Source organism: Sabethes cyaneus, chromosome 1 (genome assembly GCF_943734655.1).
Source record: "Sabethes cyaneus chromosome 1, idSabCyanKW18_F2, whole genome shotgun sequence".
In the NCBI taxonomy this organism is placed as follows: domain Eukaryota; kingdom Metazoa; phylum Arthropoda; class Insecta; order Diptera; family Culicidae; genus Sabethes; species Sabethes cyaneus.
This window is the reverse complement of record NC_071353.1, coordinates 121875133-121894885: the sequence shown is the minus strand read 5'-3', so window position 1 is coordinate 121894885 and position 19753 is coordinate 121875133. Positions and strand designations below refer to the sequence as shown.

General features: G+C 41.1%; 1 protein-coding gene across 1 annotated transcript in view; it reads left to right on the top strand.

The window, feature by feature from the left end:
- LOC128745368 (serine-rich adhesin for platelets) overlaps positions 1-19753 on the top strand; it is a 142252-nt gene that overhangs the window by 85431 nt on the left and 37068 nt on the right. The window contains exons 3-4 of the mRNA XM_053842427.1: positions 12670-12929; positions 12994-19685. Of these exons, the coding sequence (XP_053698402.1) occupies positions 12670-12929; positions 12994-19685 (6952 nt within the window). The remainder of the gene's footprint in view (positions 1-12669; positions 12930-12993; positions 19686-19753) is intronic.

Sequence of the window (19753 nt, the reverse complement as noted above, 5' to 3'; positions counted from 1 at the left end):
CTGAAAATACGCCCTGTTTTCGTCTTCGTCGATTCTCTTGTCAACTTAATAACTACGAAAAGGGGATTCCCAGTGGAACTTTGTTCCTTTGAAGGGACTTACGGGTATATTAAGGGTTGTTTTAAAATCAAAATTTGGCTCGTTAACTTTTATGCGTCTATTACATAGTACAGGCGAAGGTTTTTGAGCTGTATAACTTATGGTTGATTGATTAGCGGGACTAACCAATAAAAACTCAATGTTGTCAATTTCGGCTTCATTCTTCAACATAATCAATTTTCATAACATAGCTATGATCAGTGCAATGTTTTTGCCTTTCTACTATATAAATATATAGTATAAAGGTATAGAAATCACTTGGAAAACCGAAAATGGAAAGAAGGTCCTGCGGGCCGAATGTCATATACCATTCGACTCAGTTTCGAAAACTGAGCATTTTCTGTGTGTGTGTATGTATGTGTGTGTGTGTGTGTGTGTGTGTGTGTGTGTGTATGTGTGTGTGTGTGTATGTGACGCTTTTAATCTCACTCACTTTTCTCGGAGATGGCTGGACCGATTTTAATGTTCTTAGTGTCAAATGAAAGGTCTAGGTATCCCATTGGTCGCTATTGAATTTCATACTGATCGGACTTTTAGTTCAAAAGTTATGTATAAAAATATGAAAAATATGGGACTTCATTATCTCATAGGTCCCTTAACCGATTTGAACAAAATTGATTGCATATGAAAGAGGAGCCTTGCAAACCCTTAACTTCCAAATTTCATGACGATTGGGCTTGTAGTTTGAAAGTTACATAAATAAATGTGAAAAAATAGTATTTAAAACATATTTTTGTAACATATAAGCATTAATTCAATGAAAAACATCACACATTTTATTATTATTTGAAAATAACTGCTGAGATCTATCAAACGAAACCGAGTTATTTAAAATCGGACGGTTCATTCAAAAGTTATTTAAACTTTAACACTTAAGCACCGTATATTAAACCGTTAAAACGTGTGAAATCAAAACAAATGTTGATTGTATTTAATGTGTGTGATGTATGTGTGTATGTATGTATGTATGTATGTATGTATGTATTATGTATGTATGTATGCATGTATGTATGTATGTATATATGTATGTATGTATGTATATATGTATGTATGTATGTATATATGTATGTATGTATGTATATATGTATGTATGTATGTATGTATATATGTATGTATGTATGTATATATGTATGTATGTATGTATTTGTGTATGTGATCCCAAGCAACAATGTGAGTTTGATTGTACTCTTATGGTGGTTTTCATGAACAATTGTGGTCTTGAATGCTATCATAAGAGTGTAATAAAACTCAAATTGTTACTTGGGATGACAATTTGAAATTTTTACATTTGCATTGAAATTCAAGAAAAGATGTTTCTCACTTTTCTGAATCAATTGTCTAAAGTTTTTGAAGCCTCTTAGTGGAATACGAAATTTGAAATTAAATAATTTTTATCGTACTTTTTTGGCCTTTTCAGTCTTTTACGGAAATTAGAAATAAAATAAATAGTCGAAACGACGGAATGAATTGAAAAAGCCAGTTCTAATTTCCGTAAAAGACTGAAAAGGCCAAAAAAGTACGATAAAAATTACGAAACTAACAGTCGACAACGTCTAAAGCATTTGAAATTAAAGAAAAGAAAAAACTTTTACCGACTAAATTCCACTATTTAATATTTATTCGCGACAGATACGTATACGCTTTGAAATAAGACACTAATGAAGCCTGCACGTCGTAGGCGAACTACGTATCTATTGCAAATAAATACTAAATAATGGGATTCAATCGAAAAGCTTTTTCTTTTCTTTGATTTCAGATTTCAATTGTCATTTTGTTCACTTGCTATTACTCACAATTGTACAAGAAAAGCAATCAGCGAAGAAAAGCAGTTAATTTAAGCATGTAGGTCTTTTTAATCAATTAGAGCTTAGAAATGTTATATGAAAAATAGGAAGTAAACGTTGCACGGTAGTAATTTTGTAAGATTTGTTTTCGCTGATGACATTTTAAAGGACAGATGTCTTATGTCATGTATCATGTTTCAACAAATCAATCAAAAATGACAAGCACTGGAAATCATATCGATCATATTTCTTATTCTCAAGCATGTTTAAAGCGCAGCTTGCACTATTTTTCGACCTCATCTTGTTTTCCTAGCCCTCTAACATTGTAAAAACGATGCGATCAAGCTAATGACTATCTTTTCATGAAAGTACATTCAAAAGAAGCTTAAGTTTTGATTTTCATGCAAAAATAATTATCTGAAGGAGCGCCAGCTAAGAAAAAGTTCAATTTTTTTTTCATATCTAATGCTCTATTCAGTTATTTTTTCTAATTCAGATATATCGCAAAATTGAAGCCAAGCAAACTAATAGTAAAATTTTGAGATTAATCATTTTGTTGTAGATATCCTTTGTCTTCAAAAGCGAAGTATAATAATAATTTTTCTGAACTCTTGTTTTTCAAAGATACTAACTTTTGAACGCATGGTATTAATTAATTATCAAAAAATCTGTTATGAACACATATTTCATATTGTAAATTCAAAACAAGTTTCGTATATGGCTCTGAAGCCCAAAAGTTAAGGCCGACCGATTATAAAACTAAATAAGGTTTTACAAGTATTTACGCACCCAAGGAAAGAAAATTTAATTATTCTACGCAATACGTTGGTAATTTTACTGGCAAATAAGGATTTTGAGGAATACGGAACGGATATTTAAAAATATAGTCAAGTTAATTATACATAGACGTTCCTGAGAAATTAAATAATGATTATTATGGCAGTAGAAAGGCTAGGTCACGCCGCTAGGTGGATTAATTCGGGTTTTTTTTCTGAACGTTCTCTTGTGAAATAATTTGTCTTTGGACTTGAAATAGTCTTCATCATCGGGGCTAAATCTCTTTTCCAGGAGGATCTGTGAACAAGCAAATGTCGGGCGACGTCAAATGGAACTTTTTGGGTCCACGGTAAAATTGCAACATACTCAAATTGCTCTAACTTTTGAACCGTTGGGTAAAAGTAATTAAACTTTTGCATGAAGAAAGTTCAAAATGCATTGTTTACTCTGTGTGAATCTTTTCACCAGGTGTGCAAGCAACTGAATAATGGTGTCGAAAAAACAGCTCGTTCGCGAAAAAATTCTGTTCAAGTACATAAAAAATGAGAATCACATCATGCCATCGGAAAAAAGTTGAAAATTCCAAATTCTACGGCTTCTCGTGTCATAAAACGGTTCGAAGAACGTCTGACTGTCGGTCGTAAACCAAGGTACGGAGAAAAAAGCCGTCCGTATACTGGGATTACACCCGCGTAATTGGGGCCTTCGATGGAAAACCAAACTGCTCCGTTCGAGATGTGGCAAAAAAACTGAATCTCAGCAAAAGTTTCATGCAAAAGGTCAAAACTTGAGCTGGACAATGTACGTTCAAGGTTCAGAAACCCCCATTAGAATACGGGCGCATAAAACCGTGCCCGGAAGTTATACGATCAAAAGCTGACGAAACTACACTGCTGCGTTATGAACGACGAGATCTACGTGAAAGCGAACTTTAACCAGATTCCGGCGAACCAGTATGTTATTGCAAAGGATAAGTTTAATGATCCAGAGAACCTCCAAAACAATTTATTCATGTGGAAAGCGAAGTTCAACTTTCGTGACCACATATACCATGAATGGGCAGGCGTATTTGAAAGAATGTTTCCAAAAGCGTCTTCTTCCTCTTCTGAAGTCTCGCAACTATCCTACGATTTTCTGACCGGATTGGATTCCATGCCAAGCTATTTCGTACCGAAAGAAATATCTTAACCGCCCAATTACATCGGAGCGGCGGCTAATCGAAAAAAACCGGACCATTATGATGCAGAATCTTCTAAAAGGTCCTAAAGTAGTCAAAACAGTTAAAGAAATGAAAAAAGCATGGGTAAATATGAAATGTGCAAAAACATGTCGTTTTCGAGATAGTGCAAAACCTCATTGGTGGGGTTAAGGTCAAAATACGAGCATTCGAATACGAAGGCGAAATATACACCCATATTCTGTATTTCGAACGAGTTGAAATATTTCGATCGACTTGGCAAATATTTCGTTCGAGTTGTTTTTTCATATGAAGATCTTTCGTTCGAGCCGCTGTTTTTTCGAACGAAATGTCAGTTTCGAACGAAACATAAACCCGTTCGAAATATAGAATATGGGTGATAATAAAATAAAGACGCTAAAACTAAGTTTAATTGTTTCATTTAATACCCTAAAAGTTTGATGGCAATCGCATAAAAACTCTAATTTTTCGAACTAATTTTGTGTGTTGCAATTTTACCGTGGATAACCTTTAATACGATTCTTCATGTATACATGCAAATGCAGTATACATGCAAATGTAGCATATACATGCTACATGCGTTGTATGTAACATTTATCAAAGTAGTAACATTGAACACGTTTAATCCTCAATAGATTCCAGGGTTATTTCTATGTGCATTTGGAAACAATTGAAAGAAAATCTAGAACACAAACTATTGCTTTCCTGTTACCTTACAAACATTAAAGATTATTTTTATTACCAATCGTTCCCCGGCGTTGAGGGAATTTTACCAATTTGATCCCATTTTATCAGCAGCACATTTTTTTGCAGCGCCATTCACCATATATTTACCCAACGATTAGAAAATATGTAGTAAAAATAATGTTTGTTGGGAAAAAATGTTTTGCCGAAATAAACATGCAAGCGATAAGCATAGTAAGAGCTATCGCTATTTATGATCGCGTACAACCAACGCGAGATACTTTTACGATTGATATCCGGTGCAGCATGCTAAGATCACGAAGGATCGTGCGAGTAGGCGACCGCGCTTATCTCGACGGTGTAAACTAGCTGGTATCCAGTTATCGTCCCTTTTCTGTCTATCGTTTGTCTACCATACGTCAAGGATCAACGCGGACACATCCAGCGTTGGTAGGTTTTTCCCTTAAGTTAAGTGCTAGCTAGGTTAGGTTAAGTTCTAAGTTTTTTTTTAATTTTGACCCGCATAGATGTTAGTCGACTGTTTTTTTTCTCGATAAATTTCACTACACTTCTAATAAAACGGCAGACGCATCCGTACAGAATTGTATTATAACCGCCCGCATAGAAATGCATAACGAATATTAATGTAAAAACTTTACAATTACAATGAATTTTATTGTTTACTACACTTTATGCTGTAACTTCACTGTACCGTTCTTGGAAAAATTTTCGTATAATTCGGCAACAATGCAAATTGTTTAGAAGCAGGAAATAATCTCTATCTAAGGTCCAATCCTTGGCAGGTTGAGTTATTTGTAGACACAAATTGTGTCTCTTCCTCCGTCTACTGTAGAAACCACCGATCGAGAAGTTTAATCTAATTCGTTTTAATGACGGGACGACGACATTATGCAGGCGCTTGCGACTTACTTGTTCGTCTGTCAACATATTAGCCGCGATTCTTAACGCGGGTGTTTGGGGAAAGGCTCCGTTCCTATGAAATAGACCAACCTCGTTGTTTCTACTGCCCTTATTCTGCGAGGCGAGTGACGTGACTATTTGGAGTCACCGCGAATCAGGTGACATTTGTCACCTAAGTGACTCGCTTTGTCACCTAGGTGACACGGTCTGTCACTTAGGTGACAGGGGTTTCTTACCTAGGTGACTCGGCTGTCACCTAGGTGACTCGACTCGCCGTGGCGAGTCACGGCGAGTGACAATTGTCGCATTGAGTCACGTGACTCGCAGAATAAGGGCAGTATGTATGACATCGAATGAGGTGTCAGGCATATAATTAAGTTTTTATAACGGTAGATTTTACAATTGAAAGGGAACGTTAGAAGACAGTAATAAAACAAAGAGTCGATAAGATATAACAGATTGAGATAAGGCGTGAATGGGAAAGAGCGGAATTTGTTTATGTAGGTGTACTGACCTCTAATACTTTCCTAATATGAGCGATGAATGCGGCTCGAAAATCATAATAGTTCGAAGCCTATCAAATTCATTATATCTTCAAAAACATGAAATACCGTAATTAATCAGCCGGTTTTATTTTGTCCTAATAATCCAAAAGCCTACAATTTTTTTGCAGAACTCACCTTAAATTTCATTGTAACTTCGTTGTAAAACAATGTAACACTTATAGTGAATGTACCACAAATTTTACTGTTTTTGGTTTTTATTTGTATGGGAAAAAGTCGAAAAATTTAGTGTTACATCACTTAATCACCCCCTTATTCGCTGTAAAATTGGCGGTTTCCATTAAAATTTACTGTGAAAACAGCGGTATTCATGGTAACTTCAGTGTAACTTTTACAAAGATTTTCACTGTTTCAATGTGGTTTTTCGAAGTTTTTTAATGTTTGTAACAGTGAAATTTAATGTTTTTTTGCTATACATTTTTATTCGGGCGAACACTACAGCTGTAGCGCGCTTTTCCGATATAGAATTGAATTCGCTTAGGTTTAATTCGCTATGACGGCACCGCACGTCCTCTTTTCCACTTACAGAACTGCTCGTAGCTGAATGCGTGAAAATTATTTCCGACATATTTCTGTCTTTTGCACTATTTTACAAATCGCTATTCTGCTTCACGCATACTCGAAACTAATGTAGGTGTCTCCACTGCGGCGCCGTCATAGCGAATCCGCTCGCCGTAAAGAATTTGCTGTAGGGACAAAAAACTGTGCCATTTATTCTGGTACACTTCCCTAACACAGACATCAACAGACTAGGTTTAATCGCGTTCTTAAATTTTTTTTGGGTTTTGAAGATATTATGAACCGTTTAAGTGTCACCTTGTAAACTTACCAATGCTGTTCGCATTGTCCAGAAGCCTGAATCGCTTTTTACTTTGACACCATCAGGCGAACTCAAATTCTGTCGAGGCATGAATTGATGCAAGGGCTGAAGCTTTGAACTTTAAAACAAATGTTAGTTTGCTTGTTCTTTCCCTTTTTGGATCCAAGAGGATTTAGGTATTCTACCTCATCTATGCGGAACGAAAGCCTCAAAGCTTGCGGATGCTTCAATAAAAAAAAGGATGTGTGAAACCGTAGGCCAGCTTTGAATGATTGAAGAGTCCTGTCCATAGTTGTTTCCTCGTCAATCAAGGGAGCTGGATTCTACATACGTACATTACAATTTTGCAGAATGTATGTTGCATATAAATAATTTTACTTACCATTAAAATTTTCGTTTTTTACTATGACCTAAAATGCAAAAAAAATTAGAATATATTTTCTGATTATGTAATCTATCAGAAAAATAATTACATTTACCACAGGTATAAAAATAGCATCAGACAGCAGAAAAATATCTGATACAAAAGATAGAGACAGGATATCTGAAACGAACAATTAAAATATGATACATTCAATAAATATATTATAACAAAATTGCTACTCATAGTTTGTTTTTAAAATAAAAGAAAATAATTTATTTCTGTTTTCCTAATCACGATGCACGACGCTGTAAAATCGATGCAATGCAGTAGCAAAATGGAGTCCAGAAAACGAAAAACTACGCTAACACTTTTTGACGTAGGACTTTGGTCTTTGTTTACTATACCGGGTAGCACTTTGTGAAAACGATAAAAGAAGTGTAACATGTGAATGAAAGATTCCAGATGCTAATAGCTACTATATTACTGAACGAAACATAACTGTTCATATGTCGCTGGATAGATAAAATGTCCAGCATTTTTATAGTAACATATTCATAACAATCTTTTATACGTTAAATAGTGAAAATGTATGTAAAGTATCAAAAATTCCCCATACAGTTGCTATATGATTACCTTGCTTCACAGCCGGGGATGACAGTTTAACTCATCATCTGTTTAGTGTGGTTGACCAAACTCGTGTTTTTAGTCTTTGACCTTGAAATGCGACCAGGCATTGACATTAATTGACCAAAGTTGTGTTTTAGTCTTTGACCTTGAAATGCGGTCAGGCTTAGGGATGGCAAACATATCGATACTTATCGATAATATCGATATTTCCGAGGCATCGTCGATCATCGATAAAACTTTCGGATTAACGATAATTATCGATATTTTTAATCTCGTTATATGGCATACCCCCCCCCCCCCTATTAAACACTCGCATTCATTTCTTCACCATGCGATTTGCCCTTAAGGTAGGCTGACCGGACGTCCCGGATTATGCGGGACTGTCCCGGATTTGGATGGCTTGTCCCGGATTACTAAGCGTCCTGGAAAGTGTCCCGCATTGATTAATTTTTTATTCGGAACATAACATTGCATGAAAAAACCTGCTGCTGACACCATTCGTCAGCCGGTGCACACCCTCCCCAGTCACTGCCCCGGCCAGCCGGCACCTCGAATTCCTCATCTGACCAATGTCGCTGGTGACTGTTCTCTTCATCTTCAGCTTTTGCTGTCATCTTCAGTATTGCAGTACTGGACGAACCCGGGGACAATTTGGTGCACTCAGCTCTTTTGAGATGAACTGAAGTCCCGTGTCCATTGTAGCATGCATGCTGAAACTGCGACAGGCTTCATGGGACTTAATGACGGGCAAAATCCGCTTGGTAAGGTACCTACCCCAGTGTATCAGTGTACAGATCCCTTGCCAAGTCATGACCTTTTATCATGAATCCATCCCCAAAACCAATCTGAGAAGAAAAATCTGAGCAAAACCGCGTAAGGCAAAGTTTCTGCTAGAAACGGTTGTTGCCTTGCTGCTTGATTTCACGGGTAACAGCGGGAAGATATTTGACAGAAAGTCTGGAAGAAAAAAGTTTTCGCTGCTAGACATTTGGGTGGATTTCGCATAAGCGGGGTTCAGTGCTCAACTCGAATAACCTAACCAATCAAGCTCAACATATTCATGTTGGTTACTGTCACACACATAGAGTATAAGGAACGCTGCCAGTGCCTTGGTTCGCCTCGCCTGTCAATATATGGTTTGTATTGAAAATTATCGATACTTATCGATAATATCGATAAAATGACGGGAAATATCGATTGTTATCGATAACCATTTTTGGCGATAATTGCCATCCCTAGTCAGGCTTAATATTAATATTTTTTTGAAACGATGGTTTTTACAATTGATGGAGGGACGGTCGGGGAAAGTAATGAAAATTTTTTGGGAAAGGAGGGGAAAGAGTGGAGAGGAAGGGGGGGGGGGGTAATAGGTAGCTACGCTTAACAAGTTGTCATTGTGACCCCTATCTTTTGTCCAATGCTGGAAGGTGCATGGGTCGAACCAAGCTATACTCAGAGATCATAACCGGATTTGAACTCACAACACCTGCCAGGGCGTGTGGCTCGCTGGCATAAATGTCAGAATCACAGATTTTTTCACACGCATAAATATGGGACACACCAATTATGTCAGTTCTTGTGAGTTCTGGTTCTACCTATGTGTCTGATAATTAAAGTACTTCATAAGCTATGTATATTACAGAAAAAATACACTAGAAAAATTAAATATTGCGGAGAAAATGATAGGGTCCCAAATTTATGCGTGTGAAAAATCTGTGAAAATGGCATCTATGCTCGCTGGTACCCGTGTACCTTTGAACCATAGAGGCGCTGTACAAAAGAAGGCTGCGCAACCCCCCTTATTAATGCAGCGACCTATCTGTTTTTTGGGTTATTTTTGGACACACAGATTGTGCCTCTTCCTCCGTCAACTGCAGAAACCACCGACCGAGAAGTTTTGTTCTAACTTGTCTTTACTTTCAGGACGACGACACTATGCAGGCCCTTACGACTTGCAATTTGCAAGGTACTGCGTGTGACGTTGTTCATCCGTAAGCGTGTTAGCCCGCGTTTCTCAGCGCGGGTCTTCGGAGAAAGGTTCCGTTCCTATGAAATTGACCAAACTTGTGTTTTAGTCTTTGACCTTGAAATGCGGTCAGGCAGTAATATGAATATTTTTTTGAAACGATGATTTTTACAATTGATGGAGGGACGGTAGGGGAAAGTAGTGAAATTTTTTTGGGAAAGAGTGGAAAGGAAGGGGGGGGAGTAATAGGTAGCTACGCTTAACAAGTTGTTGTGACTCCTACCTTTTGTCCAATGCTGGAAGGTGCGTAGGTCGAACCAAGCTATAATTAGAGATTATAACCGGATTTGAACCCACAACACCTGCCAGAGCGTTAGGCTCGTTAGTACCCGTGTACCTGTGAACCATAGAGCCGCTGGACAAAAGAAGACTACGCAACCCCCCTTATTAATGTAGCGACGTATCTGGTTGGGCTATTTTTAGACGCAAATTGTGCCTCTTCCTCCGTCTACTGTAGAAACCATCGACCTGCTTCCCGTTTCGTTCGAAACAAACTATTCGTACGAATACAGGATACGGCCGTAGACAAGAATAAAGGTGAATATTTTTTTGAAACGATGGTTCTACAATTGATGGAGGGACGGTAGGGGAAAGTAATTTGTGTCTAAAAATAACCCAGCCAGATACGTCGCTACATTAATAAGGGGAGTTGTGCAGTCTCCTTCTGTCCAGCGCCTGTATGGTTCAAAGGTACACACCCTGGCGGGTGTTGTTGGTTCAAATCCGGTTATAATTTCTGATTATAGCTTGGTTCGACCCACGCACCTTCCAGCATTGGACAAAGGGTTGGAGTCACAACGACGACTTGTTAAGCGTAGCTACCTATTACCCCCCTCCATTCCTTTCAAGTCTTTCCCCTACCGCCCCTCCATCAATTGTAGAACCATCGTTTCAAAAAAATATTAGTATGGTTTCTTTTTACAAAAAAAAAGTAGCAAAATCACCCCGTCCCAACAGATCGAAGATTCTTTACGACGTTTAAACCGATACCAATCTGATATTCGTGCTTGGGAAGTACGCCCGAGTGTAACTACCCCTTTCCTTCAACCGATTTGATCGTTTGAACATTAAACCTTGTCCTATTTCATGTCCTGAAAGTAAACAATTTTGTCAAAGTGTAAAACCTCCCCTCTTCTTCAACCGATTTTATCTTTAAACATTGAATCTAGTCTTATTTGATGTCCTGAAAGTGATACACCATAGAAAAGTGAGTGGTCAGCGGTCACCCTTTTCTTTTGCCAGATTGCAGTCATATACTGTAAGAACTTGTTCGGAACTGTTGTCTTGCTCGGGATGACTGAGAGCTGACGGGATATTTGAGCATGTGACGTGACGCATCAATTCTCAAAGGGAGGAAAATCAGCGACTGTCTTATCTGAGAATAGTTTTTGAGCGTTTCATTTGCTGCTTTGCGTCTGTTAGTTGCCTGCAATTCTTTACATAATTTCGTCCACGTTTCGTGCCCATAGAGGACAACCGGTCTAATCAGCGTTTTGTACAGTGTGCACTTTGTACGAGGGCTCAGATTGTTCAACCGCAAGTGTTTGTGGAGTCCGTCGTAGGCCCGACTTCCGCTGATAATACGATTTTTAATCTCACGGTTGGTATTGTTGTCTTCTGTTGCCAGTGAGCCAAGGTATACGAACTCGTCGACATCCTCATACTCATCCCCGTCGATTACCACGGTACTGCCCAAGCGGATCCTGTCGCACTCGGTCGCACCCGCCAGCATATTCTTCGTTTTTGAGTTATATATCTTCAACCCAATCTGCTCTGCTTCGCGTTTTAGTATGGTGTACTGATCTTCCTCCGCCTCAAATGTTCTGCCGACAGCATCCATGTCGTCAGCAAAGCAGATAAATTGACTGGATTTATTGAAAATTGTGCTTCGCATTTCGATCACCGCTCGTCTTATAAAACCTTTAATCGCAATGTTGAATAGCAGGCAGGAAAAACCATCTCCTTGTCGAAGCCTCCTGCGAGATTCGAATGGGTCTCCGACAATCCACCCGAGATTCTCACACAGCACTAGATCCCATCCATCGTAGCCATGATAAGCCTAGTAAGCTTACCCGGAAAGCCGTTTTCGTCCAGAATTTTTCATAGCTTTTGTTGGTTTACACTATCATATGCGGCTTTGAAATCAATAAACAGGTGATGCGTGGGGACTCGGAATTCGCGGCACTTCTGGAGGATCTACCGCAGAGTGAAGATGGTGAAGGCCCTTCACAACTGATTGGAATTTCTCAATCGGTGTCAGCTCCGGAGTATTGTTTGTTTATTTGTTTTGTTTGTCAGGCGTTTAAAGTTGTACCATTTTACCGCATTACTTTTGTCTTGCCTTAAAAAGTGGTCAAATTTGAGAAATAATCCGCGATGTACTTGGATCAGAGACAGTTTTCACGATCTATCAAAGATTGTTAGTTTATCATCAACATTATTGCAGCAATACATGAGATCCAAATTGAAATGGCTTAGGTCTGAAGCAAAAATACGCCAATCGGTTTAGTTATAATCACGACACCAGTATTCTTCGAGCGGCCTTTTAGTATTTTTAGCTCATAAACAACATAAACATAAGAACCGTCACTTATTCCGGCCATCGACGGTAGATGACTGATTGATGATGTAAACAATTACAAAATTCAATCATTTACCCTTCGTAACTCCAAACGAGAAGGTTTGAGGTTTCGGGAAATTCATGTTACGTAAATTGGTATTAAAAGCACTTATCCATTTGAAAAAATTTGCAATCAGCTCATAACGCGCCACGTTCTAATCATTCTGTCTTTTTTGCTTTTTCTAGTGGCACGACGCGCAGGACTTCGGCCGCAAGCGGGAGATCCGTGCGCATATGTACAAACTGCGTGAGGAGCGCCTGAAAGCATTGTACTCGCAAATCGAGACTCCTCCGCTGGCATCCATCATGGAACAGCAGAACAACATTACCAGCAAGTATGGTTTGTCGAAAACGACCGTCACCGGCAGTCACGGCGATTCGCTGGCCGATCAGAGCTTCGAAAGTTTAAAATCCAAGGAAGTTCGTGATTCGGAAAGTCCTACACGGTAAGATTTGCTGCACTCATTCGAACGATTCGTAACCAATTGAAATGTTTGTTATTTTTTGTAGCTTTGGAACGGTTATTCCGTCAGACAACAGCGGATGGCACGTGACTAAATCGGAGGAGGTGAGCGCTGACGGTACGCACACAGTGCGAAGTTCAGCAACCACCGAAGGCACTAAAGAAGTAGAAGGTGGCCGAACAGCATTTACTGGAAAAAATGAAGAAGCCGTCAGTGAACGCATGGTAGGGGATGCTGATAATTTTGTTCACAATAAAAAACACGACCAAGCGACTTTTCTTGCCGAAAAGGGCGTTTTCGAGAAAGAAGATGGCAGTAAGGTAGAAACGTCTCACTCTACGTCGGTGACTTCGTCCTCGTCCCGGATGGTCAGCAGTTCGAAGCAAGTAACTGGCGATGAAGCAGATTTTGTGCCGATTAAAATGGATACAAGCGATATGAAAATTTCGCATCAGCAAACTTCCGATCTTAAAAGTCAGCGTACTCGCAATCGTGTAGAGTATATACCTCCGCTCGAAACTTCTGAGAAGGTTGAATATAGCAAGTATGATCGACCGAATGATGTACGACTTGCGGAGGTTATGAAACTGATAGAAGAGCCTGGTGAAATACTATCTAGAGAGGAAACGATGCTTAATTCAACTACGAAGGAAATCGTTGTTAAGAAGAAAATAAACGACGGAACGATAGTGACGCATAAGACATTCGAAAAAATTGGACAAGAGGCGGTTGAGCAGCCTCCGGAACAGACTCAGAATTTATCTTGGACACAATATGAATACGATGAATTTGCAAGTCGTTCAGGAAGTACATCAAAGGTGGTTCGAGATGAAACCGAATATCGTTCGTCTAAGAAAGAGGTTGCCGATAAGGTGACCAATCAGCAGTTTATTGCTGAAGAACGTACTTCAAGTCAACAAACTGAACAAATGAAAAAGCAACAGGAAGTCAGTGCTCAACATAAAATAACTGTTGACGTAGATGCTGCACACGATTCATTCGCCAGATCACTTCGTTCCTGTTCCCCAACAGGAAGTGTTCGTTCGGTTCACTCGACTTCCGGACGATCCAGCGTTAGCCCAGACAAATCTACTCGAAACAGACGATCACCGTCACGTGATTCTGATACTAGTCGTTTCAGTACCCACACTACAACGCGCTCAAGCAGAACCGATGTTTCCCACAAAGATTATATGCGACCCACTGTTACCTCGGAGCGCAAGCAATCCAACTTCAAAGAAACGACAATCCAAGAGTCTTCCTCTACGGAAGCTTACGACACAGTTGACAAAACAAAACTTAAGGAACGCTCGCTTAGTCCGAGAAAGGTTCCACAGAATACTCCCGACATGACTCCAAGGGGACTCTCGCCTGACAAATTGTCGAGACAATCGTCTCCTGGAAAAACTCCAAAGGAGTCGTCGCCATTCTGTTCCGTTGGCAACTCACGAAGTGCTTCTCCACTCAAGAGGGACGGATCACCAACTAAAACTACCTCTGAAAAGTTGGTCCGTACTGATTCGTCGGAAACATTCAACATCGATACGACAATTACTATTTCTACGAATGAGAAACTTCAGCAACAAGTACGTGAAGATGTGGAGGTGTTTGATACGAAGAGTAACATCACTAACCTGGATGATATTACTATCAAGGTAAATCTGGAAAATGTTACCGATGACATCGAGATAACAACAACGGTTGAACAGGTTGATTTAAAGGAGGACAAAACTACTGGTGGGCGAAAATCAGCTGGAACCACTAAAGCAGCAAAACCAACGAAACAAAAGCCACCACTTATACGCAGTGAAACTTTCGAGGAACGTTGTCGTAAAATTCTTGGCATGCCTGATACTGGTGAACCAGTGGAAGAGACAGCGGAACCGGATGCACCAAGCATTTTTAGCACATATGATAATACAATGACTAGAAGCTCGGAAATGCGCGAAAAGCGAAAGAAAATCGAGCAGGAAATTAAATCGATTGAAACCGAAACAAGAAGAAGCTCACGCAAAACGGATGATTTTATTGCAATTGAAAGAGGCGTTGAAGCGAAGAATGTATCTCCTGTGAGAAAGCCATCGGAGGTAGCGAAAGAACCGTCCCCTGCCCGAAAGACTTCCGTTAAAGAGCGTTCACCTAGTAAAGCCGCTTCTCCTGTTCGTAAGCCATTGCAACCCTCACCGGAACGACAACCGCAACAGCAATCGAAGGAACCATCTCCAGTACGAAAACATTCCCAACCCTCTCCCGAAAGACGCCCGAAGGATGACATAGCATTCAAACAACCAAAAGAGACGTCGCCGTCGCGTAAACCATCGTCTCCAGAAAGATACCGTAAGGAACCTAAAGGCATTTCTTCAGTGCGAACACACTCACAGCAATCGCCCGAACGACATCCTAGGGATTTCGAAACTACAAGATCCAAACCCGTGCAACCAAAAGAACTATCTCCATCTCGTAAACCATCTCATGCATCTCCGGAAAGATACCGCAAGCAACCAAAGGGTGTGTCGCCAGTTCGTACCAATTCACAGCAATCGCCCGAACGACATCCCAAGGATTCCGAGACTATAACATCCAGACCCGTGCAATCAAAGGAAGGATCACCGTTCCGTTGTTCCCGCTCACATGAGCGAACTCCGTCCCCAACCGAGAAAAAACCCACATCACCAGTACGCAAAGCTTCCGCCGGATCTCCGACACGTAAATCGTCCCATACGACTGAGACCTCTATCACAAAGAGCACGACTTCGAAGGCAGATATACTTGTTAATCAAAAGAAGGAGGGTAAGAATCTTTCCGTTACGGAAATCACTATACAACCAATAGTTGACAGCAAGAAATCCGACAAAATTCTTACCAAACAAACATCTGACAGTAAATTTGAACAACGTAGAACAACGAGCAGCCGTGCGGTAACCAGCAAAAGCTCTTCTGATTTTGACGTTAAACGCAAAGCAGTTTACGATAAGATCGAAACAACAACCGACAAATCAGTTCGTGCTGCAAACAAACCACGAACTCCAGCCACTAGTCCAGACAAACGACGCCCACAAGACTCTAGTCCAACGAAGTCTGATAAACCGAAGAATCACATCACCGTAGCAAAGATCAAGATCGAACCGGTTCGTAAACCTGTCCAATCAAAAGTAGCCGCTGAAGATAAAATTGGTAGAACTACTACAAAAACCATCAAAACTGTTAGGAAAGTTGTCGGAGACTACACTGAGGCTGAATCCGATAAAGACACTGGTATTTCGGATAATGAGGCTGAAAACGAAACGTTGACTACTGTGCAAACAACCACGACCACTTTCACGACAGCAAGAAAACAACCGACTTCCGATCGAAAGGACTCAGCTCCGGTATATCGAACCACTGGAAAGGTAGAAAAGACCTATCCACGTTCATCCAGCGATAATGGTTTGAAAGCTAACAGTTCCACTACAACTACGACTACTAAAAAAACTACCACCACAAAAACTACAACGACAGCCAACAACACATCGGCTGCAACTAAGAAAACCGACCGTCCCGTTAAATGTGTATCCACAAAAACCATCAACCTTTCAACAAAACCGGCCATCGACTCAGGCAATTTAGACAACGTGATCATCGACATTCAGCAGGCCAAATCATCCCGGGAACCAACACCGAACAAGTTGATTCCGATTCCGGTCTCGCCGGACGAGGATACCGGTAAGCCTCGCTATCCGGATGCTGTCCAGGAACCGGATGATGAACCCAGGCGCGAACCAAGGGTAAACAACATTCCAATTTTCGAGGAAGCCACTAACGAATACGTAGGCTGTGAGATCACTGAGGTTGAAGATCACGAGGTTCGTGCCGCGCGTGCCAGCCGAATTACCAACCTGGATCGTGTGACCGAGGACGATGAGTCACTGCTCAGCGTAACGCAGAAGGTTTCGAAGTTCGTCGAAGAGGCAAACAAGCTGAAGGATGTTCCGACAACGAAAACACCGAACCGATTCGTTCGTCACGAATACGAAGAGTTGGATGAACATCTCAAGTCGGACGAGTGTTTGCTGAGTGTTTCCGATAAGGTTACCAAGTTCATATCAACGGCGGAAGAAGTGAAGAAAATTAAAACATCTGGACCGTTTGTTCCGGAATGTAAGGTAACGGTCGATGTGGCTGGTTCGGATGACTGTTTGCTAAGTGTTAATGAAAAGGTTTCCAAATTTGCGAATGTTGATGTGAACAAATCCACTGATTGGATGACTTCGTCGGTCACTTCAACAACCGATGAAATGGATCGCTCGACGATTAGCGTAACGGACAATGATGATTCACTGCTGAGTGTTTCGGAAAAGAAAAAGAAGTTTATTTCCGGATCAAGTGCACCACAAAAATCACCCGAGTTGGTTAAAAATGTTATGAAGCAGACTAGTCGGTCGGAGAAAAAAGCTGACGAAACTCTTAATGGTTTGGGTGGTGATCAGAAAACGAAAATTACCGAGCGATACACGACAGCAACATTAACCAAGCCAAAAGATAAGGTTCCGCAGGGTGTCGGACTTCGTAGTACCGAAGCCGTCAAAAAAGTGAAGGAGATATTCGAAAATGGCGGCAAAGCCGCTGCTTCAGAAACTGCTAGACAGAAGGATATTTTAAGTCGCCCATCAGTTTGGGAAGATCGCAGAAAGAAGGAAGCTTCGTCGTCAATGACAGTGACAACTACTGAGAAAACTCAAGTTAAAACCACACAGGAAAAAGACCAAAAGGACGTTAAACTAACAGATATTGGCGTTTACAAACGAACTCAACCTAAGACGGAAAAAGATGTAAAGAAAGACGAACCTGCTGAGGTTAAACCGGAAACACCGAAGACACGTCGGGGCAGTGGTTCCCCGCAGACCCCAGCCTACATACGTGACACCGTTTCGACGAAAAAAGATTTGTTTGAAAAGAGAATTTCCTCCTCAAAGTTGGACACTTCCGAGCTTATAAAGTCGACAACATCACAGGAAGACGCCCAGGAATTCCCCAGAAATACAGCTAAGAGACCATCAATCAGTGAAAAATATGAGCGGTCAATCTCTCGCGACACTCCGACACCCGGTAACAAACCTTCATACATGAATCACACCGTAAGTTCTTTGGAGCACATGAACAGCAGTCGGCGAGAGTCCATAGATAACAGCCAACGTAGCATTAAGATCGAAGAACAGATCCAACAGCAAGACAGTACTACCAAGATGACTAATAAATTCGGCGTCGAATTGAAACGAACTGACTCCGGACGGAATGTACTTAGTACATCACCAGTGAAACGTAAGAGTTCAATAGACACTCAGATGATTGAAGAAAATTTCGATTTGGAATCCTTGGAAAAAATGTTGGAAAATGTCACAGGTTACGAACAACGTCGGCGAATTCGGGCCCAGATTCGATTGGTTAAAAAGATGGGTGAAAAGCCTGGATCAACGGTGACAACAATGACGACAACGACAACAACGGTTCGAACGAACAGAATCCGTGATGCAAGCCCCAAGAGAAAGGAATCAAGTCCAACTAGAGCGCCGAAGAAAGACGCTGAAGTTCGAGTTACAAAAACAGTGGAAGTGGAAAAGAAATCCGAGCCCTTCCAACGCAGTGTTAGCCCAACCAAGCCTACTAAGACAGCGATGAACGAAAAATCAACAATAACATCATCATCAACAACAACAACGTCATCCACATCCACAGCAAAAACACCAAAACTTAATGAGCGGATTACGCAAAAGGAAGCGAAAGAGGATAAACCGATATGGGCTACCAGCAATATTCTCAAGAAAGCATCGGATACAACGCGAACCTTCCGGACGAGCTCGACCATGAGTTCGGCCAAGAAAACTACATCGACCATGCGGGAAGTACCGAAGGAGACCAAACCGACGGATTGTATAACCTCCAGCTATGGCGTTGGTCCAACAGACGAAAACGGATTACCGTTGTTCGGAATTCGAGCTCTAAAGAAAAAATCAACGGCACCCCCAGCGGACACTGAAACTTCATCTAAGATCACCGGAACCTTCGTAACGGAAACTTTGTATTCGGAAAACGGCTCCGCACCGGTCGGCGAGCGCAAAACTACAGTTTACTCTTCCGACGCAAAAGATCTGGAAGATTTGAACCTCTCAAGTAGCAAGCGTAGCTTGGCTGAAGTTCGCGAAAAGCTGTTGGAACGCGAGAACTCCCGCAAGGGATTGATTTCCGTCACGAAAACGGAAAAATTCAGCAACGGCAACAGTCAGGTGACGACCGAAATCGGTACCATGGAGGACTTTCCTCACAAGGAACCAAAGGTACTGCGAAAGGGTTCCGTTAAAGAGCTGACAGAACGATTCGTGCACAAAGAGTCCTCATCGTCGTTGGTGTCGGAAAAATCCTACCCGAAAGCGGGTCTAATTTTGCGTTCCACACAAAGCCATTCCAGCCGTTCGTCGACGCCGTGTGAAATCAGTTCGGTTCGTTCCGGTTCGGTCGATTTCGACGAAAACGACATTGAGCTGCGGGCAGGAGGGTCTAGCTCGATCCGGTCGGCTATGCGGGAAAGTGTGATGAGTACCAGCGCGACCGCAACCGAGCAGGACGATGCGGACGATGGGGTTGTCCTGCGGAAAAGTCAAAGCAGCAGCAGCACCACCCGACAGACACGCTCGTTCCTGAACGATGGCAGTCGAGTTTCCGGCGTCCAGGATGTGCTTGAACGGATGCGGAATGCAGACAATGGTGAGTCGGCCAGATTAGTGCGATCATTTTTTTTCTGATCTCTAAATGGGCTGTCTTTTTTGTTTTTG